The sequence below is a fragment of the Drosophila guanche genome, unplaced genomic scaffold, assembly GCF_900245975.1.
Source record: "Drosophila guanche unplaced genomic scaffold, DGUA_6, whole genome shotgun sequence".
NCBI classification, from domain to species: Eukaryota; Metazoa; Arthropoda; class Insecta; order Diptera; family Drosophilidae; genus Drosophila; species Drosophila guanche.
In genome coordinates, this window is record NW_022995744.1 from 10,115,815 (window position 1) to 10,141,069 (window position 25,255).

General features: G+C 48.0%; 5 protein-coding genes and 1 long non-coding RNA gene across 6 annotated transcripts; 5 read left to right on the plus strand and 1 right to left on the minus strand.

The window, feature by feature from the left end:
• The first annotated feature begins 1,471 nt into the window (after positions 1-1,471).
• Positions 1,472-5,177, plus strand: LOC117579136 (carboxypeptidase B). The gene is made up of 4 exons (XM_034264877.1): positions 1,472-1,764; positions 3,633-4,419; positions 4,488-4,642; positions 4,766-5,177. Exons 1-4 carry the CDS (start codon positions 1,676-1,678, stop codon positions 5,055-5,057), a joined length of 1,323 nt encoding a protein of 440 aa, XP_034120768.1. The 5' UTR covers positions 1,472-1,675; the 3' UTR covers positions 5,058-5,177.
• A 225-nt stretch (positions 5,178-5,402) lies between these two features.
• Positions 5,403-8,164, plus strand: LOC117579137 (carboxypeptidase B). The gene is made up of 2 exons (XM_034264878.1): positions 5,403-6,396; positions 7,804-8,164. The coding sequence occupies exons 1-2, from the start codon at positions 5,414-5,416 to the stop codon at positions 8,114-8,116; spliced, it is 1,296 nt and encodes a 431-aa protein (XP_034120769.1). The 5' UTR covers positions 5,403-5,413; the 3' UTR covers positions 8,117-8,164.
• Positions 8,165-8,294: 130 nt separating this feature from the next.
• Positions 8,295-9,755, plus strand: LOC117579140 (carboxypeptidase B). Its single transcript, XM_034264880.1, has 3 exons — positions 8,295-8,383; positions 8,451-9,353; positions 9,413-9,755. The coding sequence occupies exons 1-3, from the start codon at positions 8,310-8,312 to the stop codon at positions 9,708-9,710; spliced, it is 1,275 nt and encodes a 424-aa protein (XP_034120771.1). The 5' UTR covers positions 8,295-8,309; the 3' UTR covers positions 9,711-9,755.
• Positions 9,756-10,307: 552 nt separating this feature from the next.
• On the plus strand, positions 10,308-11,833 carry LOC117579139 (carboxypeptidase B). The gene is made up of 3 exons (XM_034264879.1): positions 10,308-10,453; positions 10,511-11,410; positions 11,467-11,833. Exons 1-3 carry the CDS (start codon positions 10,380-10,382, stop codon positions 11,768-11,770), a joined length of 1,278 nt encoding a protein of 425 aa, XP_034120770.1. The 5' UTR covers positions 10,308-10,379; the 3' UTR covers positions 11,771-11,833.
• A 71-nt stretch (positions 11,834-11,904) lies between these two features.
• Positions 11,905-19,309, plus strand: LOC117579142. The gene is made up of 3 exons (XR_004573446.1): positions 11,905-12,088; positions 17,461-17,825; positions 19,188-19,309. It is a non-coding gene; the product is annotated as an uncharacterized LOC117579142 (long non-coding RNA).
• Positions 12,098-13,571, minus strand: LOC117579141 (carboxypeptidase B). Its single transcript, XM_034264881.1, has 3 exons — positions 13,447-13,571; positions 12,496-13,386; positions 12,098-12,431 (listed from the first exon to the last, which is right to left on the minus strand). Exons 1-3 carry the CDS (start codon positions 13,524-13,526, stop codon positions 12,134-12,136), a joined length of 1,269 nt encoding a protein of 422 aa, XP_034120772.1. The 5' UTR covers positions 13,527-13,571; the 3' UTR covers positions 12,098-12,133.
• Positions 19,310-25,255: the final 5,946 nt, after the last annotated feature.

Sequence of the window (25,255 nt, forward strand, 5' to 3'; positions counted from 1 at the left end):
AAATAAATTCCCAACAATTATGCCACAAAACGATTTTCCGAAACTTCCGCTTTGGACCTGCCACAACAAAACAAGAGGCAGGCAATTCAATTTCCAATTTGGCATAGTTTTTGGATACATTTTCGATGCCAATAAACACCCAATTCAAACAACAGATTTCTGATTTCTGATTTCAGATTTCATGTTCATGGCCGCACGCACCTTTTGTCCACTTTTGTTCAAGTTTTTTTTTCAGATGCAAATCTTTGACTTCAGCCAAAAGCCGCTCCATGCCTTGAAGGCAGCACAAAACCACACCAAATAATAATAGATCTTTCCTCAGCTAATGCCAGCGATCGCTGTGACAAGATAGCAAAAGTTTGTGTTTAATTTTTGACTTTTTGCCGCGTGCAAAGTAAAAGTTGAACGCCCTGCGGGGACTCTCTCAAATAAATTATAAAATGATTTAGAACACGAAATGCAGAGCTGCCATTAGGCTAGTCTGTCGCTTAATTTCAAATGCAAATTTTAAGCGCTTAAGCTAGTTTTTTGTTGTTGTTTTTTTGCAGTTTCACCGGAAATATGGCGGCAGTCCATCTGCTCCCAGAGTGTCGATCGATGATGGTGCGGAAGTGCCACTGGCAGCTAGTGGCCAAGTGCTATAATTACGCACAAAAGCAAAGTCAAGTCAGATGTGAAGATCTATGGCTTGATGAGACGCTCTCAAAGATTGAATGAACCTCATTGTGGGCTGAAACTCTTCCCTGCGCCTCTTCCGCTGTTTTGACCTTGCTTTATTTTTGGAAAGTTCAGTGCCCAATCGTATAACTTTCAAATACGAGTCCATAGAACACTCGCCCCAGCCGCAGCATCATCATCTGTCGGGCTTGAGGCTTGACACTAGGAAGCCAAATACAAGTTCCTCGTATAAAAACCACTAAATAAGCAAGCAACAGCTTCAGAATCGTTTCACGAACCGCCACAAGCGGATGCAAAGCATACAACAATAAAATTATATTTATAAATACGAAATATATAGAGAAAAACAAGTTTCCAATCAAATAATTATCGCACGCAATTAAAGAAAAGAGCAAAAACTGAACATAAAACTAATAGAACGAAGAATCAATCCATAACCCTTCAGTTCTAATCGGAAATATTTAGTTAGTCTGAGACGCGTGCCGAGTTTTGGGGGATTTTGGATCTGCCCTCCCGCCGCTTTGCTGTCTCGTGACGCGTTCGGTGTTCGAAAACCGAAACTGGTCGCCTGACCTTGACACTCACTTTTCTAAACAATAAGCGCGGATTTCGGCTTCGGTTTGGTTTTGGTTTTGGTCCCAGCATCGTCTTCTTTCGCGGCCGCAGTTCGTGCTGGCCGTCAGTCTGCGCCCGAAGCGAAGATGGAACGCACGGAAACCTAACTCCACCCGAAGCCCAAGACGAAGTGTTTAACTAGTAACTAACTAATTTGTGTGCTCTTCGTAAGCATTGCATAAGCGTGCAACAAGTGCAGCCGTGCAAATAATACAGCAAACAAAAACCAATAAAAAGTGCAAAAAAGAAAACGAAAACTCGTTGTGCTTGTCCATGCAATTGCATATTTTAATACACAATTGGCCAGGCGATTTAACAAAAGATTGTGCATCTTACATACTATAAAGTAGACATATCATCGGAGGCCACACGGCGGCGCAACATGTTGCAGCGAATCGTGTGCAGCTTGACGCTGTGTCTGATCGGCCTGGCGGGCAACAGTCTGGGCAACAATCTGGCCGGCTATGAAGGGTACAAATAATGCAAAGCAATATTAATTATCATTATCATATCCAGCGAAACGAGTAAAAATAATCTCAAAAATGTAGTGCCCATCAATCAAGGCAAGACTCGACTTTAGGGCCAGTCATTAATTGGATTTTTGTTGCCAAAATCTTTTAATGGACAGCAGCAAAACGGGTTACCTTACCTTCCCCTCTGCGATCCACATGCTAGCGTTGTTGTTGTCCGGGACGTTGATTCTCTATCAATTGTATGGCGCCCAGTGCCATGGAACCAAACATAATGTAGCAGTCCAGGGTGCTGGGCTGTGCCACCTTCAATTTGAGCGCCATGCAGGGTATGATTAGCACGGAGAGCAGCCAGAAATAGCGATAGATCTGGTAGAGCCATTGGCCATATTTTTGAGGCATTTTTGGTACTCCTTTTTGGCAGGAAAATTTATGAGCTACTGGGATTCGGTTTAGGATATTTAAAGGTTTCTTATGAGGTCTCGCTTTTGTCTTTACAAGTTCTTAAGTGCTAAAAATTTCCTAAAAGCTGTGTACTTTATTTCCACCTTTATTTGTTCAATAAATCCGCCGACCATGGCCGTTGTGTAGCGTTTAGAAGCCGTCATAATGAGGCATTCACTAAACGTTTTGTCGTTTTGGTCAGCAGCCGTGCATAAACGAGCAATTCCCATTGATAATTTGCGCGATTTGTAATTGCCGGACAGACAGACAGAATCCAACAGCAGCAGGGAGCATGGAGCATGTAGCCTCATGTAGCCTCATGTGGTGGTGTACTCCACGATGATGGATGATTGCTTTGCGGTTTTAGCCATGATGCACCACCAATGTGGTCCGCAATGACTCTCATCAATTGGTTGCTTCCTTCCGCAGCGGAGTCTGTGTCTAGTCGGGGGATTTCAACACCTAAAATGTATAGAGATTTACATAGATTTTCCACAAGGCCTTTCGCCTTTTGTTTGGAAAAAACTAACAAAATTCATAGATGTAAACTGTAACTTTATGTAAAAATGGAAAAATGATAAACCAGCGGGGGGTCCTAATTAAATTATCATTCAGTTTCCCCTCCCCCTCCCCCGATGACTGCAGCCACACGTGATTCGTACACAGGTCGGACCTGATGAGGGGTGTGTGGGGGGGCCGGTGATGAATATGCACCCAAAGACGTTTGTTGCTTGTTTGGCATTGCTTTTGCCTGCCTGTTGCTTCATTATTTCTAGTCCGTTGTGTGGAATTTTATGAAATGATAAATTGGCCACAAATTTGTTAGAGGTGGCAAAGCGCCAACAAATACGTTCCGGGGGAGAGACGGCGCCGATCCACTTTGCATAAATCTATGAATCAACAACTCACTTTGACGCCACAGCGAGGGCGATGGCGAGGGTGAGAGCGGAGGCCGATTGCGAGAGTGCCGTAAATTAATTTGTTGTCCAATTAGCTAGAGAAATGTGGAGCAATCATCGGGATTTCCCTAAGCAGAATGCAGCAGCAATTGGCATAACAAATTTGTGCAGATTAAGGTTTTTATCCGCAAATGGGCAAATAAATATTACGATTATTTAAGACAAATATCCAAATTGGAGAAAGCTCTGCATTGCCATTCGGATCTCGCTGAGCGCAGCTTCGCTCAGCAGCATAGAGACTTAGACAACGAAGAGAGCAAGCTTCCAGAGAGAGCGCGCTTAGCAGTGCAAGCAGGAAAGGAAAAAGCTTAGCATGAAAGTATTGCAGCAACAAATATACAACAAAGAGCAGTTAGTCGGTTGGGTCTCTGCATCAATCTATTGCAACATCAGCGCCTGTGAATGTTGCTTACGATGTCTGTATACATTAAGCAACAGTTAAAAACTCTTTTCATTTCACTTTTAGCTATACAAAATACACCGTAGAACATGGCAATGAGAATGCCTTCCGCTATATGGTTGATCTGCAAACGAACGATACGGATTTGGACTTTTGGCTGCTCACCCGCAACATGTCCGTGCTGACAGTGAGTCCCACGCACAAGTCGCAATTCGAGTCGCGTCTCTCCAATCTGGGTGTCAGCTATCAGGTGCAGCCGCTAATGGAACTGATGGCTGCCTTGCAGGCAAACAGCACGTATGCGGATGAGGATGTCGAGGGGGAGTACGAGGAGTGCCAGTCGGCAGACTGCGGCGAGTCGCAGCGACCACGTCGTCGCTCGCGTCGTCAGGCGCGTGGCTTCTTCTCCCACTACCCACGCTACAGCGAGATTCTCAGTTTTATGAGCGGCCTGGCCTCACGCTATCCCCAGTACTGTCGCTACGAGTCACTGGGGCGCTCCAACGAGGGCCGCCACATTGCTGGTCTGTCCATTTCGCTGAACACGAGGACGCGACCGCGTCGTGTGGCTTATATACAGGCAGCGGCGCATGGCAGGGAGTGGATCACCACACAGACGGTGCTGTATCTGGCCTACGAGCTGCTGAGCAATCTGCGCGCCTTCCAGCGTGTGCTGCAGGATGTGGAGGTGTTCCTGGTGCCGCTGGTCAATCCCGATGGTTATGAGTACACGCACACATCGGATCGCTTTTGGCGCAAGAATCGTCATAGGTATGCCGGCCATGCCTGCTCTGGTGTGGACATCAATCGTAACTTTGGCAATCATTGGAACTATCAGGGTGCCAGTCAGAATGTAAGCAACATGTTGCACTGCCATTGACCTTCCCTCCGAGAACTTAATCCGATTCTTTCTGCTTGCAGCTCTGCTCGGAGGTGTACTCGGGCACGTCGCCCAATTCGGAGCCGGAAACATCGGCCGTTGTGCGCTATTTGGAATTCAATCGGCATCGTGTGAAACTCAGCCTGGATGTTCACTCATTTGGCAAATTCATTTTTTATCCCTACGGCTATGCGAAGTGAGTAACCAGGGGCGGGATGGTTGTTGTGTCCAGACATGCAGCGAAAAGAAATTCAATTTACTTTTCAATTATTTGCTAAAAGCAATTAAATCCGAAATATTTCCATTTAAATTTTCACAGAAACACAGTGCCCCCCACCGTGGGAACACTCCGCTCGGTGGCCCTGAGAGCCGCCAACCAAATCGGCAAGTACCGCGGCACTCGCTACACCATCGGCACTTCGGCCTCCATTCTGTACGAGGCTTCCGGCAGTTTGGATGACTTTGCCTACGGCAGCCTGGGCATACCACTGTCCTACACGCTCGAGCTGCCCGGCGATGAGTTCCATGTGCCATCCTCGGACATCATAAACGTCTGCAAGGAGACATTTGCCGGCTTCGTGGAGTTCATACGACATGTCAGTTTGTACTAGAAGAAAGACACAGGCAGGGGCTACGTAAGCCCCTGTAAGCTGTTGAAGCAATTTGAATTTATTGTTTGTTAACTAAACTAATTAGGGACTAAGCATTAAAGAGTTGAGTAATTCATGTAATTGGTGAGAGTTCTGCGAGGAAACGTTGCGAGACGCGGCACTACGCAAGCAGCAGAGGTGCTCATTTTCCGTGCCCATTTACCAGTGGGTTGGGGTGTGCCGTTGATAAACACCAATAAACGGAAGCATATAAAAGATGTCGGTTCGGGTCTCCAATAAAGTGATAAAACTCTCATAATAACATTATTTCGCGTAACATTTTGGTAGCTCAGTCAATATCGGGCCATCAAGCAGTTATGACATTAATTGGACTCTCAATTCTGCTGCTGCTGCTGCTGCTGCTGCAGATCAGCCTGCTGTTTGCCTGGCAGGACTACAAGGACTACCATGTCTATGAGCTGACACCGCGCGATGCCAACGAGCAGAGTCTGCTGCGGCAGTTGGCTAGGGAGCAGCCGCACTGGGACTTTTTGGGTCCACGCCGCAGGCAGAACGACAGCACGGTGCGGGTGATGGTGCCACACGAGGAAGTGGCCAGTTTGGTTGCTCTCTTCGATGGCCATCGACTCCAGCATCGTCTGCTGATTGAGGATCTGGCACCACTGGTGCAGGCCCAGCGAGCGGAGTACCTGCGCCGGAAGCAGCGCCTTCAGCTGCCCCACATCGATGTGCTGGCAGCCTTCTACACGCTCGCGGAGATCAATGAGTACTTGGACAGCCTGCCCGAGCGTTACCCCAGGCGCGCACAGGTCAAGCTGTTTGGCTGGAGCTACGAGCGGCGTCCAATCAAAGTGCTGACCATCAGCAACGGGGATGGGCGGCGCAACAAGCCGGTGATCCTCATCGATGGCACGGTGCATGCGCGCGAATGGATCTCCCCCTCGATGGCGCTGTACATTATCCAGCAGCTGCTGGAGCACTTTGAGGAAAATCAGGAACTGCTGCAGGACTACGACTGGGTGATTGTGCCCGTGGTGAATGCCGATGGCTATGAGCACACACACTCGGAGGCCCGCTACTGGCGCAAGACGCGGAAACCCACCAGCGATCCCGAGTGTGTGGGCACGGATATCAATCGCAACTTTGGCTACGAATGGGGACACGATGAGGGCTCTTCGTCGCTGCCCTGTGAGGATATCTACCGTGGCGAGCGGCCCTTCGATCAGCCAGAGTCGCAGGTCTTGAGGGATATTCTGCTGCACCATAGTGAGCGTCTGAGGTGGTACCTGTCGCTGCATTCTTTTGGGAACTCCCTTCTACTGCCCTGGGGCTACACAAAGTAAGTCTGAAACGGGGATTTTGGTCACCGATTTATTGGGCTTCTAGCACATAGCATTGTGGGGGTGCTTGCTCTTTGATTTCGAACACTTTTCGATGGTTTTCTGCGCCATGGCACGCAGTCCAATCCAAGTTTCCTGCACAAGTTCGCTTATGAGATGCCTGGGAGGATGAAAGAAAAATGTGGCATTGCCTCTGCTCCCCGGTAGTTCCAGCGTATAGGCCAGGGGGAAACCAATGCTGTAGGCATAGTCCGTGGAGGTGCCACCCGCAGGATACAATTCATGGCTGGCCTTTGCCTTGTACTTTGTGGGTGAATCGAATGGCGCACTGGCTACAGCAGCCACGCCAGCCTGTGCGATCTCAGCGTGCTCTTGGGTGTTTTTGGCAGCGATTCTGGGGAGGAATGAATGATAAATGAGGAAGATCTGGGTTGGCGTTGACTTTGGCACTCACTTTGCATAAGACCATGGGTAGAGAATCCACGAGCCATACGAATGTATGGAAATATACATGCTGCCCCTTTTTGTCGCCATCAAATGGTGCAGGATCTGCCGCACAGCTCTCGACTCTGGCTCGGAAAACGCTGCACGACCACAATACTGTTCGAAGGAACATGGATTCTTCGAGGTTGATGCACCACCCCAGCCCACGGCGAAGTTTCTATTTAGATCAGTTCCATGGCAGCCACGTCCATTGGGACTGCGGTTCTTTCGCCAACGAGGCTCGATGGTGCGCGAAAAGGCGTATCCATCGGGATTGACCAGCGGCAGCACAATCCAATCGTAGTCCTTGAGCAGTTCCTTGTTGAACTCAAAACCCACCACGAGCCGATCGATGGCGTACAGAGCTGCTGCAGGTGTGAGCCACTCCCGGGCATGGAAGGCGGCATCGATGAAGATTACCTTTTTATCCCTGCGCCCATCTCCGTTTGTGATGGTTATGCTGCGGAGTGTGCGATTCTCCTGAGTTCTGCCCCAATCCTCTAGCGACACTCGACTGGGATAGCTGTGGGCCAAGCCATCCAGGTAATCCAGCATTTGCTCATAGCTGTAGTAGTCGTGCGTCTGCAGTGCAGCTCTTTGGCGTCCATGGAGAAACGCAGCCTGAGCGCCGAGTGCCGCCACAAGAATGAGGAGTGCGCCTGGAACTCGAGACATTCTGGCTGCGATCGCTGGGGGTACTCGTACTCTCTTTATAGCGGGTCTGCGGCATGGCATTTGGGATTTATGGGACAAGCGGAGATAGTATGAAAAGTGGTAGTTAATGGTCATGTTATCTGTGTGCGAGAAAGGGAATTTCTATAATTAAAATTGGTTGAAGTAGGAGAGAAAAGTGTGGGCTATAATTGGAATATTTGGCAGAGTTATATTTAAATTCACTCACCATTTGCCTCTTCCCCTTGCAGCACCCTGCCGAACAACTACGATGACATGATGGCGGTGGCCGATGCTGGTGCCATGGCCATTGTCCACGCCACCAATGGCATCTATTCATATGGCAGCACCAACTATGTGCTATATCCCACCTCGGGTGACACCGTAGACTATGCGCTGGGCGTGGCCAATGCCAGTGTGGCCATGACCATGGAGCTGCCTGCCGGCGGTTTTCTTGGCTTTGATCCCTGGGTCTCGCACATTGAGGGCATCGTCACCGAGAGTTGGGTGGGTGTGCGTGCCATGGCCGTGGAGGTGATAAGACGTTACGGCAGCCACAGTTGAAGATCGTAAATAAATAGACATTCATTCGTCGAATTGCGAAGTTTTGCTGATCTCTGCGATCAGTCTAGTTGTCCATTATTTATTGATGTTCGAAGCAGATTAGATATGGTGGCGGTTGGGCGGGCACTGGCTGGGTTTTGGCTATTTAAGTGGCAGCCACACGGCACGCGGTCGCTTAGTCAGAGACAGAAATATGACCAAGTTCTTGGGTTTGCTTGTTCTGCTGCTGGTTGCCGCACTGGTGGCTGCCGATCAGGACTATGAAGGGTAAGGAATCGATTGGATTCCGCACTCCTCGTGCGGTTGGTTGTTTATATCTGGGAAATCCTTTTAGTTACCGCATCTACGAAGTGACGCCAGAAAATGCTCTGCAGGCACAACTCCTGCATCAGCTCAGCCTGCAGGGTTTCGATTTCCTCAGCGAGAGCCGCCTGCTGGGTCGTCCATCCAGATTGATCGTCAGTCCCGCGCAGCTAGCACAGTTCGAGGAGCTGCTCCAGGGCCAGCAGCTGGCACACAGCCTCCTCAATGACAATCTGGGCGCCTCCATAGCCGAGGAGTTTGCACTGCGACAGCTGCAGCGTCGCCTGAGTCCCATCACGGGCAAGGGGCGCCTGAGCACGGAGCGCTACTACACCCACGAGGAGATCATCAACTACATCGACGATCTGGCCGAGCGCTACCCGCGTCGAGTGTTTGTCAGGACTGTGGGCTGGTCCTATGAGAAACGTGTGCTGAAGACCATCACCATCAGCAATGGGGATGGACGCGCCGGCAAGAAGGTGATCTTCATGGACGGTGGCTTCCATGCCCGCGAGTGGATATCCCCGGCGGCGGTGCTGTACGTGATTGATCAGCTGGTGGAGCAGTTTGAGCAGAATGCTGATCTCCTGCAGGACTACGATTGGGTTATTCTGCCGCTGGTCAATGCCGATGGCTACGAGCACTCGCAGAGTGGCACGCTGGCCCGCATGTGGCGCAAGACCCGCCAGCCGTACACATACGCCGGACAGACCTGCTACGGTGCCGATCCCAATCGCAACTTTGGCTTCCACTGGAACGAGGAGGGCGCCTCCTCCAATCCCTGTGCTGATACCTACGCCGGTCCTACGCCCTTCTCTGAGCCGGAGACGATTGTGGTGCGCGATCTGATGCACACGCTGGCGGATCGCGGCGTCATGTACCTGACCATCCATTCCTATGGCAACTATATCCTGTACCCCTGGGGCTGGACCAGGTGGGTGTCCTCTATCTTTCCCCCATCCTTTTGTCGAATCTTAAACGTTAATCTTCCAGCGATCTGCCCGACACCTGGGAGGATCTGGATGCAGTTGCTCGCACTGGCGCCGAGGCCATTGAGAATGCCACGGGCACCGTCTACACCTACGGCTCCTCCACCAATGTGCTGTACATTGCAGCGGGCGCTAGCGACGATTACGGTTTCTATGTTGGCTTCAATGTGTCCATCACCATGGAGCTGACGGGCGCTGGCAGCATCGGCTTCAATCCCCCCGTCACCCGCATCGACGAGTTCGTCACCGAAACGTGGATCGGCATTCGTGCTATGGCCGAAAAGCTCATTGAGATTTACTAGAAGTAAGCTTCGGTGTGCAAATAAAACTTAATTACAAAAACAAAACGAACACAGACGAACGAAAAAGAAAGGAGAGAACAGAAATGGACCAAAACAGACATGATCGGACATGCACGGCATATGAGCAGACATCAATAACATGGGAAGAGTGCGCACATTCTGCAAATGTACTGTAAATGTAAGCTGCATGTCAGCTCTATGTTAACTACTTTGAATAACATGAAGTGAGAGCGACGAGCGCATGTTAAACTCTAACGGCATGTTATCCCCATGTTAACTGGTTAGTGGGCTGTTAGAGCGCGCAAGCGGCATTTGTTTTCGTGTTTTGTTTTGCTCGCAGCGTTTTCGATGTGTTCCGTAATTAAGTGTTAATTACTAAGAATTTAAATACAGTACATACTCTCGTGTGTGTTTATAAATAAAGTAGATTATAACGACTGAAAATGGTGAGTTTCCGCGCCCATTCTGGTATGTAGTTTGGCGCAGTGCATTTTGCTGGGCACATGTAAAATGTTTTGTTAATTTTATTGTGAACAATCAACATCCTCCAATAAAGTTATACTTTATCTGATTTGAAACTTTTCTCGTTGATTAAAGCACTGATAACGTTTCGATGTTGCCGCCGATAGCACCAAAGTTTATTTCTCCGCGAACTGGCAACGTGGAAAGATGTCAGTTTTGTGGCTTGTGCTCGCGCTGAGCTGCCTGGTCCTGCAGCAGGTTCAGTCCAACAAATATGAAGGGTAGGACACAGCAATAGTACCCCAAGGATAGCCTCAACTTTGATTGTTTCCCTTTAGGTACAAGATCTATGAGTTGCCGAAAGCAAAAGCCCGCTCGGCTGTGCTGGATCAGGCGCTGGCCGTGTTGTCCATGAATGACACACACTACGAGGTGTTCTCGAGCGGCAGTCAGCCGGCGCGCATCATGGTCCACCCGGAGGAGCAGCTGAACTTTGTCCAACTGCTGGATGGACACTCGCTGAACTACAGGGTGCTTAACAGCAACGTGGGGCGGACGCTGCGCCGACAGTTTGCCACGGATCGCAAGCTGCGCAACAAGTTCCCCTACAGAGGCAACGGGCGACTGGGCACGGAGCGTTTCTACAGCCACGGGGAGATCAATCAGTACATTGAGGACCTCGCACAAGAGCAACCACGTCGCGTGTTCGTCAAGACCGTGGGCAGGAGCTACGAGCGGCGCTTGATGAAAACGGTGACCATCACGAATGGGGATGGCAGACGGAACAAGAATGTCATCTTGGTGGATGGCGGCTTCCATGCCCGCGAGTGGATATCCCCCGCTACTGTGGTCTACCTCATCGATGAGCTCGTAAACAATCTGTCGGAGAATGCAGATCTGCTGCTGGACTACGATTGGGTGATCCTCCCAGTGGTCAATCCGGATGGCTATGAGTACACGCAGCTATCGGAGGACACACGCATGTGGCGCAAGACCCGCAAGCCTAGCAGCGCCGACTGCATTGGCACGGATCCCAATCGCAATTTCGATTTCCATTGGAACGAGGGAGGCGCCTCGGACAATCCCTGTGCTGATACCTATGCCGGCTCGAATGCTTTCTCGGAGCCGGAAGCGCAGGTGGTGAGCGATCTTATACACAGCCACGCAGCTCGCGGCAAAATGTATCTCACGCTGCACTCCTTTGGCCCGTACATACTCTACCCATGGGGCTGGACCTCGTAAGTGCAGCTACACAACTAGTTCTGCATCTTCTGATCTAATTCTGCTCTTCCAGGGACCTGCCCGACACCGTTGCCGATCTGCATGAGGTAGCCCAAGCTGGCTTCGATGCCATACTCGCCGACACCGGCACCTTCTACGAGATTGGCAGCTCCACGAACAAGCTTTACGTGGCTGCTGGTGCCAGCGATGATTATGCCTTCAATGCGGGCTTTCCCATCTCATTCACCATGGAGCTGCCGCCCGGCGGCACTGGCTTCGATCCACCAGCCTCAGCCATCGACCGCATGGTAAAGGAAACTTTCGTGGGCATTGCGGCCATGGCACGCAAAGTGGTGCAAAAGTATCCACTTGCCTAATCAATTTATGGCACAAATAAGCAAAATAAAAGCAGCAATAAGCAGCAAAGTTTGAGGCGAGCAGCAAAACGAGCAGCAATCAGCGTCTAAAACTATTCCATTTCTACTGATAGCCCAGCGTTGATCGTGGTTCCATTTCGAAGGAGCTTTGATAAGCCAGCGTCGCCACTTGACTTCGATGATCTCAATTAGCAGACAACGAACGATAGCTGCTCGAGAGTCGAGTGGCTCCAACAATTATGGCCAGTGTGTCATGGCCAACAACTCGCAGCGGGGCGCCTCCCAATGGAAAACAAAATGAGGAAACTTTACCAAAGGGTAAGTGAGTTTTGGGGGAATATTGTGGGGTTTATTGCACTCCGCTTAGTACTTGTCAACGACCTTCTGGGCCATGGCCTTGATGCCCACCCAGGTCTCCTGGACGTAGGGCAGAATCTGGGCGGTGGTGGGATTGAAGCCAGTGCCGCCAGCAGGCAGTTCCATGGTAATGGAAATGGGGAAATCGGCCACAGCAAAGGCATAATCATCGCTGCCACCAGCAGCGGCATAGAGCGCATTGGTGGAGCTGCCCACGGTGTACTTGGTGCCAGTGGCAGCCCTGATGGCAGCAGCGCCAGCCTGAGCCACATCATCAATGTCGCGCCAGCTAACGGGCAGGGCGCTAAGTTATAAAGGATAAAGGTTAAATGATGATCTCCGATCCTCCGCCATCTGGTACGACTTACGATGTCCAGCCATAGGGAAACAGCAAATAGTTGCCAAAGGAGTGCAGCGTCAAATAGAACTTGCCGCGACTCCTCAGACTCAGCAGCAAATCGCGCACCAGTCGGGTCTCTGGCTCGGAGAAGGCCGTCTCGCCCTTGAAGGTGTCCGCGCAGGAGTCGCTCGAGGTACCCACCTCACCCCAGTGGTAGTCAAAGTTGCGATTGCCGTCGGTGCCATAGCAGGCGGAGCTCACAGGCTTGCGGGTCTTGCGCCACATGCGGTTGCTCGTGTGGCTGTACTCATAGCCATCGGGATTCACCACCGGGAGGATGACCCAATCGTAGTTCTTCAGCAGCGCCGAGTTGGCAGCAAAGTTATCCACCAGCTGATGGATCACATACAGCGCACCGGCATGGGCAATCCACTCACGGGCATGGATGCCCGCATCCAGGAAGATGACGCTCTTGCCCGACCTGCCGTCGCCATTGCTGATGGTGATGGTCTTGATGTCACGATTCTCGTACGACTTGCCAGCCACCTGCACGGACACACGACTGGGATAGGCAGCGGCCAGCTCATCCAGATACGCATTGATCTCTGCGTGACGATGGAAGGCCGTGAAGCTGATGGCACGCGATGCCGAACGTTGGGCCATCAGGCGCTGGCTTTGGTTCTCCAGCTGCTCCTGTCGCAGGGACACGCCGAGGTCCTCATTGACCACCACGTAGTCCACGTCGAACTTTTGCAGCAGCTGCTCAAAGCCCTGCTGATCCTGCGGCTGCACCATCACACGGCTGGCTGCGTCCAGGGAGCGTGGCAAAATGAAGAAATCCAAATCGGCATTCTGGGACAGGCGCAGCAGCAGCTCCTTCTCGAACACGGAGCGCGTGTTGATGTCGTAGACTTTGCAGCTAAAGAGGACTCGATCTCTCACTCATCTGACGCCAAGCCACAACCGAATCTCCACTCACCCATCGTAGCTGTCGGCTGCCCAGGCAGCGCCGCACAGCGCCAGCAGCAGCAGCAGGAAAGCGGCGCAAAGTTTCAACATTTTGTTCGCTGTTGTAGGCTCCGTTCCGTTGCGGCACGTTGCGTCTATTGTGTTGTACAAATAACTGGCGCTGGCTTATATAGAGGAGGCGCCTAGTGCCACTGCTTCGACAGCTCGTCTTATCGCCTGGCAGGTGATTCCGATGCGCGTTGAAGAATTTTTGATCAGACAAACTCAGAGCCGCGAAGTGCTATCAGTGCTGGCTTTTATTTGTGTTGCTAGCATTTTTGTTGCTGTTATGTCTGTCAAATGCTTTGAGCAATTCCTTGGAAAATCTCTCAAAATTTACAACCAGTCGCCACACATAAATTTCGTGTGAGTCGCGCTGGATTTTCCCTTTCCCGTTCTACTCCATGACGTTGTGGCAAATGAAGTGCTCACAATGTGTGATTGGTTTCAAGCTACATTTAAACGTTATTGAAGTGTTTACAAGGTGTGAAGGACACGGGGAAATTGTGAGCTAAAATGAGTGCCAAAAGAAGTGCCTCAAAAGTGCTTAAGGACTTTCAAGTCAATATTTGTATGTGTCATTCAGTCGTACGATATCTGCTGTGTATTTTTGGGCTAGCTCATAAATATTTGTCTTTTGTTTTTACGCAATAACTCCTTTGATTTATGGCACACTCTCCCGTCTTCACTCTTCTGTGCCCAGTCTCTGTCAATGCTTGTCGCTGTTTCAGTTGCTTGATTGTTTTGGCTTTATCAGTTTTGTGTGCTCTTTTCACTTTAAAAACAATGAAAATTCTATGCATGCATAGTGGAGCTGGATCCTGCCTGCCACAAAAACAAATACCCAACAAAGAAAAGTCAGCGTCTGAAACAGACAAAAAACTGCGACTGGCTGCTGGCTGCCTGGCGCGCACACGAAAAATATATTTGAAAATTTATTGCATTTCATGAGTTTTTCCATATTTGTCTGCATTTGTGGGCAGAGAACTTTTTCAACAAATATGAAAACACACAACCAAAACGAGGAAGTTGCTTACTTAAAGCTGACAATGAGCGGCATGGAAATGACAAAAAACAGTGCGGAAACTGGCACCAGCCACTGCCCTGCAAGCCCTAAGCCTCGCCCCACACATTGTGGAAAAGTTTTCATATTCCCTATGAATTACCCATGGGCTGAAGGGGTATGTTGGGATTAATAAGAAGATTAATTGGATGCTTATTGGGGTCTTTTTATCACTAAAATTTGGATTAACTTTTGGAAATTGAAACGGAAATTTCAGGAAACATTTGTGCGCTCATTTTTGAGCATTTTGCTTTTTATATTTCTACTACTAAATATTTACAACATATTTTTAAAACATTTTTCAGAATTTATTTGTAATAGCTTAAAATTCTTCCTATAATTTGAGCTTCCATTAACTATTAGCAAAATTCGAAATAATATTTGATCTAAGTGCATTCAGCTGTTGGGCCAGTGTTGTTCTTATTCCCCAAATTGTGCGTTTGATTCACAGTCCTTGCGGCACTTTCTTTTTGCATGTTTGAACAAACTTTCTGCCCGCAGTCACAGCTATTGTTCACACAAATATTTCCCCATTTGAGGGCAGTGACTTGTAAGTAGTTTTCAAAATTTCATTAGGCTGCCATTTGCATTAATCCGTGGGCTAAAAGTTGGATCTTTAATTTTCATTTTGCATAAATTAAGTGGCCGACAATGACTAAGCCCACAAAGGGACCTGCTCGCAGGTCTCCTCCATAAATTCGAGCATGAGCTTGCGGCTTTTATTGCTCTATTGGCGGGGGGGGTGTGAAAGGAGTAGAATGTGGAGTGTCAAAAAACTTGGCCCTGGGGGTTGAATTTTAATTAAAATTCATCTTCACATTTAATCAAATCAACGCCCAACCCCTGGCAATCCTTTGGTCTGCCACTGACATCGACACTGGCGCTGGCGCTGGCGCTGGTTGGCTTCTAATTAAGTGCGAAAAATCGTTAAATGTAAAATCAAATCGTGCGAAAAGTAATTGAAGAAAGTTCGAGCCAGAGTCGGGGTTCGAAATTGTTTTTCATTGTTAAGGCCACAGAAATGTGTGTTGTTGGGTGGTGGTTTAAGTGGGTGGCTGCTGGCTGGTGTCAAATATTAACAATCAATTATGTAAACGCTTTGCAGGTGGCTGGCTGGTTGGTTGGCCAATTTTCTTAATTGCCAGCCGGAAGTCTGTGTCTCTCATTTGTAATCCAACTCGGATGCGATTTGCGCTTAATTTTAGCATCATCCCTCCCATCCGCCCCAGTCAGTTCCCCAGCTGCTTTGAGCTTTGTTTTGCCCCAAGGTCGAACCATAATTGCGGGGGTATAAAATCGCGACCCACCTCGCTTTTGGCATTCATTCTGCTCCGAGAGCTGCAAGCCCCAACATGAAACTCGCACTCATCGCGCTCTGTCTGATCTCGTTGCTGCAACTGCTGTACGGCCTGGAGGCTCTGGGCTTGCCACAAACGGTGGACGCTGCAAAGCCACTGCATTTGGAGGCACCACAGGAGCGGACAGCAGACAAGAAGCCACGCAATTTGGACAGTTTGCGGGGTCTGGGATGAGCGGAAGGAAAACTGCAGCGAAAATGCATAAATAAAAGCTAAGAAAATCTTTATTTGATTCTCTAATTCTTCTTCTGGGTTGGAGCGCACTTTTTGGTGGCCTTTTTGGCCGCCTTCTTGGCCTTGGCACGAGCGTTAGTCTTGTTCTTGGGCTTTGAGCATCCTTTCTTGGGCTTCGTGGCGCGCTTCTTGGGCTTCGTGGCGCGTTTTGTGGCCCTGCGACAGAGTGACTTCCTTGCCTTGGCTTTGCCCACAGCTGACTTCTTGCGTGTCTTCAACTTGTTGCAACCAGCACCACCAGTTAGCAGGCAATCTGTTGCTGCCAAGGCATCGGCAAACGAAAGATTTAAATCAGACATTTTTTGGAAATTTTACAAAAAAAAATTCTAGAAATTCACAAAAAAATTTTAATTTTTATGTGTGAACGGAACGAGCTACAAAATTATACTAAACAAATGAAGGGCTTTCGGCTGGACGAAACAAATTTGAAAACTCACAGACGACTTGGATTTGGGGTTTTTCTCTGTTTTCCAAGTTTTGACTTGTTGGAGTTTTCAAGGCTTTGAATTTCTGTTGCAAAAATTGATAAAACTTCAGCGAAAAAAGTTGTGAGGTAACCCGATTAATGCGATCAAATGTATAATCAAAATTATATTTAATTCCATATTTTAATTATTTTTCGAGTGTTTTATTTATCACTTTAAGGGTTTTTAGTTGTTGCTGCTCCAATAACAAACTCCATTCATTAGGGCATGCAAAATAATGGACAAATATTCATTCTTGAAGTACAATCCATTCGAAGGACTCTCGTTTTGCATGTGACATAGATTGCTGGCACTTTGCACACTTTCCATGCATATATTTCAGCTGCAGCTCCTGCATATTCATGGCCACAGGTAACAGCAAGTACTCGGACTCGCCTCAGTGTAAATAATTTCTGTGAAATGAAACCGAACCGGAACGGTTTGCCACCACGTTCATTGACTGCCTCGTGTGTGAGATTTTAAGCTGCAATTGTTTTGCTCTGCTCTGATTTCCTGCTTACTGCTTAGCCGGTTTGCCGACAGACAATTGAGTTTATTGATCAGCGGGCAGAGCACTTGGCACACACACAAACTCCATTAGCTCGCTTAAGCTCATTTTCAGCTGCAAATTGTATGTGCAAAGAGGAAAAGCTTTAATTGAGCCGAGCCCAAGTCAAGTCCAAAGCTTTTGGCTAAACGGAACAAAAGAGCAGCTGCCGTAATAATATTACAGAAATAAACTGATGGAAGGGGAGTTTCTAGTGGCGAAATTTGAATGCTCTTTGGAATGTGGGAAATAATATTATTTTAATAATTTGTTTTTACAATTCATTTCTTATTTGATCTTTTCATTCTATTCTCCACAGATTTTCGGCAATTGTTGCCCGAAAGCTTTCGGAAGAAAGTCAAAACAACTGAGAGAGGAACAAATGTCTGATCAAACTCCTCATACCCGCTGCCAAGTGTAACCACAAAGCAAAAGGCAAAAGCCCAGCCAAAAAGCGTTGAAAAATGAAAACAAACAGTGAATTAAAACAAAAACAATGAGAAGAGGTGGAGAAGTGGAGAAGGGAGTGGAAACCAGAGAACGAGAGCAACCAAATGCCAAACAAACGGGACACGACAATCCGCAGTCCGCAGTCCACGCTCCAGCACTCTCCCACCCCTCTCTTTCATTCGTTCGTGCATTTGCACTGTCTCTGTCCCACATGCGAGGCTGCAACAAAGCCAAGTAAGTCGTATTAAATTTAATTGGATTTGAGTGTTTACCAGCGTCCCAAGCCGTCGGCAAAGCCACAGGCAGGGCTGGGACACAGGGCAGGCTAAAGCTGCTGGCAAAAATGCGTCCCACTTTTCGTTTTTATTTGTAGCCGTGTACATGTGTGTGTGTGTGTGAGAGAGTGTGGCATTGTTGCCCAATGTGTGTGTGTGTGTGTGTGTGTGTGGTGTTGAGTGGCAGCAAAAATTGCATACATATCACACAGGTAGCAAGCGGCTTAAGCCGGATTTTATAGACATGCAGCAGAGCAGCCAGCTAAGGAGAGAGTGAAAGAGAGAATGCAATGGAAAAAAAACTTTAACAAATATTGCGTATTGCCACAGGGCTGTCGCCGCAAGGAGCAGCAGGCAGCAACTGCAAGCACGTGGCAGTCAGCTCGTTGCCAGAGTAACGCTTTCATTTGTAGACCAAAAGACCAATTAGCGGCGCATTCAGACACTTATGTACATGTGCATGTAGAATGTATGTATGCATGTGGAACGTATGTAGAATGTACATGTGTACGTATTGCTTGCTCTTTTGTACATTTCTTGGCTATTTAGACAAGTTCCTGCTGAAGAGACCAAAAGAAGACCAAAACCTTTCGACTTTCAGTAAAAACTTTCTCCCAGCTGCTACAACATTTTCAGAATATTTATTAAGTTCTTTATTCAAACTAAATGTATTCCCAATCTGCTGTCGCATCCCAATAGCTTCAATGTGCAATTTTATTCATAAATATCCAAACGCCTGGCAAGGGCTAAATTTAATTATATTATCCGGCTAATTTGCCAGCATGTCCGGAGAGCTGAGAGAGAGAGAGAGACAGAGAGTCGGTAGTGAGCTAGGGCTTAAATGTTAGCATGCAAATATGATAAATCACCGCCATTATTGGGCCATCAATCAAAATTACGAGTATCCGTGTTGTCGGAGGTTATCTCTGCTGCCACTCTGGTTGCTGCTGTCTGTCTGGCTGTGTCTGTGTGTGTGTGTGTGTCGAGTGTCTAATTGAATAACGAAGCGTGCAAATTGAGGCGCTACGCTGACTCCGTCTGGCTGTCTATCCTGGAGTCCTAGAAAAAGGTGGGTGCGGGCTGCAACAGTAGCAGCAGCTATGCCGGCGGCAGTTAACAACACATCCGAAGAGATTTATCGAGAGTGAGAGACAGAGAGACAGTTGGGGCTGGCTGCTGCTCCTGCGACACTTTCAATGTCTGCGGTTTGCTCCGCAGGCGGATTCGAGCATGTTTGTGCCATGCCTTGCTTTTAAGTTCGCCTCACTTCCATGCAGCTCACACATTAACATAGTTTTTTCTTGGTTTTTTTTTTGTTTAGGATATGCAAAGGCTGCTGGAGGTGCGACCAGGTGGAGGAACCCCAAACTACCTGCAAGCAGACTGACAATTGCCAGAGACTGCCGTGACTGAAACTGGGAGAAAATTGAAAATAAACATCTCTAATAAGTAAGTTTCCCTCTGACATTGTTCTACCTGAAATATTTGTAATTTAATTATTTTTTACAGCATTTGCATCTATGAAGTCTCTCAATCTGCTCACATCCGTTTCAAAGTAAGTTAATTTCCATTTAATTCTTCTTTAGTTCTTAAATCTTGCTAACACTTGCTTGCATTTAAGTTCTTTGCTTCTTAGTTCTTCTTTCATTCATTATTCATACACATATTTCGCTCAGTGTACATTTGTTCCTATCGCTTTGCTGCTTCTGTTAACTTTACACCTAACTCTTGCTTACATTTACTCTTACTCTTACTGTTACACGTTGGGTTTTTAATCCCGTTGCATTTGATTGTATGCAGTTTTGCGGCGAAGTAATTTACTTCTCTCGCTCGCTCTCGCTCTCGCTCTAGCTCACTCACTGCTCTAAAGCTCTCTCTCACTGCTTCGCTCCCTCTCTGCCTGCTTCGCTCTCGCCTGCCTGCTCCCTCTCTCGCTTTGCTTCTTTTTAATTTGGAGCATGTCAAAAAATAACTGTGCATGTCTCTGTTCGTATCTTTGTATGCATATAATTATTGCATTTCTCGCACGTTCCGGCAACCCCTCTGCACTCCTTCTGTTTGCCTGGCACATTTTCCGTCTGCCGTCTGGCTCTTCTCTCATTATGCTGTTCCTGTTTCTTCTTTGTTTTGCTGTAAGTATTTTTTAATGATACATAAACTAAAAAGATACAAACACACACTCTCTTTGTGTGTGCCTGGGAGGTCCTGCCAACTCGTCTAAATTATTTACACATCCGTTTTTGCATTTTCCCCGCGAGTTTGTTTTTCCGGCACCACGCATGGCCTGCACTCGAAGCCTTTCCACTTGGCATTTTCCGTTACGCTCCTTTCCCCTACGCTTTTTGTTGTGTGTTTGTCTGTTATTTTTTGTTATTTATCTGTCCCGCTTTTGGCCACATTGTTCCCTCATTTACAGCTCAACACTTTCTGTGTGTCATTGTGGTGTCTGTCTGTGGCTGCCTGGCTGGCTGCCGCTGCTTTCTTTTCCACAGAGTGTGACTACCCCTAATGAATGCGATTTTCACAGCTGCCTTTTGTTTCGAGCATGTGGCTTCGGGGTGTGGCATAGATACTTATGAAATGGAAGAACTATCCACTAATGGAACTATTTCTTTCTGCGCCACTCCATTTCCTTTGGCTATGGCTTATCCAGTCCGATAAGAATTCTTTCCTTCAACGCTCGCGGAACTAATTAAAATCGCAGCTGAAAGAGCCCAAAAACGAAGCCAAACTATTTGTTGGTGGCTTGGTAATAAGATTTACGAAACACTTTTGCAACAAATCGTTTTCGCTGTCGTATTTCAACTGCTTTTGGGCGAGTGTTTGTGGGCGGAGCTTCCTGCTAAAAACCAGAACTCGGACAGACAATGGCTTTAATTTAACTGTCGGAAGTGAGGCACAATGCAAAATACGAGTTGAACTTACAAGCAATTTGCCTGAGAGTCCAGGTCCCATTTCTCACTCAAAAGAAGGAGGATACAGCCGTGTGTGTGTGTGTAAGGATATTTTGCACACATAAATCCATGCCAGCAAAAACTTGGCGGAATCGCAGCACGCACGGAGCCAGAGAGTGGGCGCGAAGTTGGTATTTTTCTCGCTTTCCGACTTTTGCCTTTGCAATGTTCATTATTTTTATCTCTCTCTCTCTTGCAATGAATGCAAAACTACCAAACGAAAACAAAAAGCAGACAGAAGCAAGGACCACGTACCGCTGCAAATATGCAAAACAGTTAAAGGATCCGCTCAAAATCTAGGCGTAAAGTGTGAATGTGAATGAGCCGCAGGCAGGCATTCGCTTTGAGTTAGGACAATCCGAGTGCTCCTTGGACAGGGGGACTGGGACTGCAATCAGCATGGGGAATTGTAATTTGCAGCCAGTCCTCAGTGTAGATTGAGGAGCAAATGGCAGCCTTCGCGTAAACAACTTCCGGCACCGCGCAGTAGCCCTGCATTGGGTGGCTACTTCCCATCAGCTTTCTGTTCCGTTTTCCTTTTCTTTCTTTGCCTCAGCGACAGCTCAGCGTCATGTTAAATGCGCTGCAAAATTGCATTAACTACGCACGCTGCTTGTCACTTTTTGATAAGGGAATTACATTTTGCGGTTTTGCGCCCGAAGGCAAACACAAACTCAAACGCAGACCCGTACCCGCCTCTGGCCCTTGGTGTTTATGGCTTGCGATGTCAGCGAAGCTGTCAGCAGTGTAAGCGAGACGTGGCCATTCCATTCGCGACATGCCACTGGCTGGGAATTCAATTTGCGCCGCTTGTTTGCCAGGAACAAAAGCCGATTCGCTGGCATACTTTTGGGTGGAAAGGCTGAGGCGTTTATGCATTATAATGTGTGCTGGAATATGGAATAGAAGTGAGTTGTTATCTGTGTGGATGCAGCAGATACAGATAGAGAAAAGTTCAAAGTGCCAGCTTTAGCCCAAAGCCAAGCCCCCATCTAGGCCAACTGCAACTGCAAAACCAATAGCATAGCAAGGCAATGGCAATGGCAGGATAATTACCGCAGCGCCCAGAGTCTACAACTATGTAACTATGTATGTAAATATGTACGTATCTATGTAAAAGGAAAAGTTTTACATTTGCAGAATTAATGTGCATATGGCACGCACAAATGAGGAGGCAAGAGGATATAGATAGGAATGGGAACTCCATTCCGTGTAGGCATTTAAAAAGGCGCTGCACTGCGTCAAAGTTTAATGAAATTTTGATTAGTTTGATTAATTGGCTCATGGGCCCATGGCCCATAAATCATTAATTACAGAATGCGGAATATTATTGGTAGCCACAGAGCCAGCTCCCTCTGCCTCTCCCTCTGCCTCTCCCTCTCCCTTCTCTCTCTGTGTGAGAATGTGACCCGAAGAAAATCTGCTCGGCGGGACAACGCCTTGACAAATGGCATTCCGCTGAGCTGTGCTGTGGCTGGGGTGAGGCTAAATATTTTCGTAATTACATTTCCACGTAGAGTAATTAATTTTGTCTCTCTCGAGTTGGTTGGCTTCCCCTTGTTTCCCTTCCCCTTTCGCTGGCTCTTTCTTCCGACATTTGTTGACATTTGCCATTAAATGCTGCATACTTTTGTGCGCACATTTCGGATTAGTCCTTGGCACCCGTCCTGCTCCTCGCATTATTATTATTATTATTATTATGTTTTATTATTTGTGGCCGCACTTTTCATGTCATTTTCTAGACTTGAAATCTGTTTTATTGCTGCTCTCGGGTTTCAGCCTTTGGGGACCGCACACGTAGAAGCGGCCACATAAAAACCTTACTTTTTGCCGGCCACTTAAGCCGTTAGCTGGCCCAAATTGTGGCCTAAATGATGCATCAAGTCGGGGCCGTAAAAGCGGACCACAGGCCACGGCACATGTCAAACGGGGCGTATGCGTAATTAAACGTGTCAGAGGGCAGCAGCATCAAGAGGGGGAAAGTGTTGCCCCAGAGCACACTGATGGAACATGGCATGGGTCTCTAAGGTAGAGAGAGAGAGAGGCTTTTGGCTTAAAATTTAAATTAAACTTTGGGCTGTGAGGGAAAAGTTGCGACTGGAGGAGGCAGGCAAAGGGATTGAGCGCTGCTTAAGGGTCCAATTTCGCTTGAGTTGAAGTGCAACTTGAAGCTATAATCTTGGCTCAAACTAAATATTGCTATTGCTATATAACTTTATTTATTTATGCAACTGAAAGGCTTACACAAACACAAAATAGGGAAAGTCCCGCATGTTCCCCTGGCCTTTGTCGGTGCCATTCACCGGTGCGACAACATAATTTGGCTGTTAATGTACTCGAAGGTCCTGGCACAGGCACTCGCACATGCTGCGGCGACAGTTTTAAAGGTCCAGGCGAGACATAATTAACCCAATTAGAATGTGTGTGCGTCAACGCTAAGCTAAATTTATGTGCATTTTTAATTATGCTCGGACAGCAGCGGAAGCAGCAGCAGCAGCAGCAGCAGCAACAATCAGAGCCAAAAGGTGTCGTTTGGCTGTACGTTGGCAACCGCAAACCAAACAACAAGCTGAAGGACACACCAGCAGCAGGACAAACGAGCCGAACCCAAGCTAGCAACCAAGCAGCAAAAGGCAAAGGACTATGAGCATACCCTGGCAGCGAGCAGCTCTGAAAGCAGTGGCCAGAGATTGGGTTGGAAACCTTTTCAGAATTGGCATACCCTTTGCCTGGTGCAGGGTACAACTGGGTGGCGGGTTGGCCGGTGTTTGTTAAATGAAAAACGTAGTAAACTGTGCGCAAAACACCTGAGGATTCGCCATGGCGACCGACAATGAGTGGCCAGCTACTGCTCCAGGTTGGAGCAGCAGGACCCAGCTCCTGCTCCTGTCTCCTGTCTGTTGTCTCCCTGCCCGTTTCTGCTGTTTGTTGTTTTTGTAGCCAAGCAGCTTTGCCATTTCCGGGCGTGCCTTTTGTTTGCCCCGTTTACCTTTGCTGCCATTGTTGCCGCTGCTACTGTTGTTTCTGTGGCAAAAACTCCACAGCCCAACTCCAACTCCAACTCCCAGCTCCCGCCTGCAGCACTCCAGAGACGTGCAAAAGTTTTAAGCAAACGTTGCCAAAGTGTTTAACATTTTGTACGGTGTCAGTAGCTTCCTGTTTGTGTAGCCCAGACTGGGCAAATGAACTGCGACTGCAGGTCGGAGCTGCCTGGTTAAACGTGTGGATAAATGTAAATTAAACCGAGCCTAGACTGCTGCCAGGAGACAGATTTGCCGCTTTGCCTTCATTTCAACTCGGTTTGGAGGCAGTGCAGATTTGTGCCTGCAAATTGTGGAACAAATTTGAAGATATTTAAACTTGTTTCATGCCTGCAAACGGTCCAAGGGAACTAATATTTATCTGCTGCCCCTTGCCGCTCTGGACACATTTTGTGGTCATTTGGGTGCAGGACTTTGATTGCCAGCTCATGGAATTTCCTTAGAAATGCTGCATGCTGTTTGCTGGGCTTAAAGAGCTGCCAGCTGCTGCTGGTCGCGTGTGCGGCGCACATGAAGAGCAGACAATTCGCCATGAAATGTTATGAGAATGAAAAAGCTAAAAACGCAGAGCATTCATTTCTATCAAGTAAGTCAGCAAGGGGAGAGACATTTCTCTCTCCCCCCCCCCCCCTTTGGTTCAAGGATAATCATCCGGCATCGCGTGCTGTTGAAATTTAAGGAGTGTATGTGATTTTTATCATGCAAACAGCCGGAAAATGACCTCCACCTCCACCCTCGTTTGGTTCGTAATCCCAACTCGACACACACAAAGAAACGGCGCTAAATGAGTAAGGTAAATGGAATTACCTGACCAAAGCCTGAACACACCTCAATGAATGTCCTGCTGTGTCCTGCCTGTGTCCCGCCTGTGCGTGCGCGTCCAAAAGCGGAAATTACAAATTTGTTCGCCGCTAATGGATTTCCATTCGAAATTGCTTCGAGCTCTTCACAGCTTTAAAGCACTTTTTCCCCGAAATCTTCTGCTGGAAATTCTGCCTTTTTTTTTGTTCGCCTGCTCTTGTCAACGCCAGGTCCTTGCCCCAAACGCTAACGACTACAAAATTGCAAGAAAATTACCCGTTAATGTCCAACATTTATGTCTGCGCCTGCGACTCCCCCCCATCCCCCCCCCACCCAAGACGTGGCGTCTGGCTGGGTCTACAGCGTCAGAGTCTTCCCTTCCAGTCAGGGCCAAGTAATCGTGGCGGAATTTGAGGCGCAAAGGCAAAAAATACAAAAATAAAACTGCCAAAACTATTATGGCCCTTGTGCTTATTACTCGCTGACATGCAAGCACCCAGGGCACCCAAGGAGGGCTCTAGCTGGAGCGCTATCATGTCTGCCCAAGGACAAGGACAATGTGGGATTTTGCGGCCAATTCACGTGTGTCACGA

Excerpts from the sequence above, each read along its gene's own strand:
- LOC117579137 (XM_034264878.1), top strand. The coding sequence starts at position 5,414 with ATGACATTAATTGGACTCTCAATTCTGCTGCTGCTGCTGCTGCTGCTG. Across the intron at positions 6,397-7,803 it reads CTGCCCTGGGGCTACACAAA|CACCCTGCCGAACAACTACG; the intron begins GTAAGTCTGAAA and ends TTCCCCTTGCAG.
- LOC117579141 (XM_034264881.1), bottom strand. The coding sequence starts at position 13,526 with ATGTTGAAACTTTGCGCCGCTTTCCTGCTGCTGCTGCTGGCGCTGTGC. Across the intron at positions 13,387-13,446 it reads GCAGCCGACAGCTACGATGG|CTGCAAAGTCTACGACATCA; the intron begins GTGAGTGGAGAT and ends AGTCCTCTTTAG. Across the intron at positions 12,432-12,495 it reads TTTCCCTATGGCTGGACATC|CGCCCTGCCCGTTAGCTGGC; the intron begins GTAAGTCGTACC and ends TTTATAACTTAG.
- LOC117579139 (XM_034264879.1), top strand. The coding sequence starts at position 10,380 with ATGTCAGTTTTGTGGCTTGTGCTCGCGCTGAGCTGCCTGGTCCTGCAG. Across the intron at positions 10,454-10,510 it reads CAGTCCAACAAATATGAAGG|GTACAAGATCTATGAGTTGC; the intron begins GTAGGACACAGC and ends GTTTCCCTTTAG. Across the intron at positions 11,411-11,466 it reads TACCCATGGGGCTGGACCTC|GGACCTGCCCGACACCGTTG; the intron begins GTAAGTGCAGCT and ends CTGCTCTTCCAG.
- LOC117579140 (XM_034264880.1), top strand. The coding sequence starts at position 8,310 with ATGACCAAGTTCTTGGGTTTGCTTGTTCTGCTGCTGGTTGCCGCACTG. Across the intron at positions 8,384-8,450 it reads GCCGATCAGGACTATGAAGG|TTACCGCATCTACGAAGTGA; the intron begins GTAAGGAATCGA and ends AAATCCTTTTAG. Across the intron at positions 9,354-9,412 it reads TACCCCTGGGGCTGGACCAG|CGATCTGCCCGACACCTGGG; the intron begins GTGGGTGTCCTC and ends TTAATCTTCCAG.
- LOC117579136 (XM_034264877.1), top strand. The coding sequence starts at position 1,676 with ATGTTGCAGCGAATCGTGTGCAGCTTGACGCTGTGTCTGATCGGCCTG. Across the intron at positions 1,765-3,632 it reads AATCTGGCCGGCTATGAAGG|CTATACAAAATACACCGTAG; the intron begins GTACAAATAATG and ends TTTCACTTTTAG. Across the intron at positions 4,643-4,765 it reads TATCCCTACGGCTATGCGAA|AAACACAGTGCCCCCCACCG; the intron begins GTGAGTAACCAG and ends AAATTTTCACAG.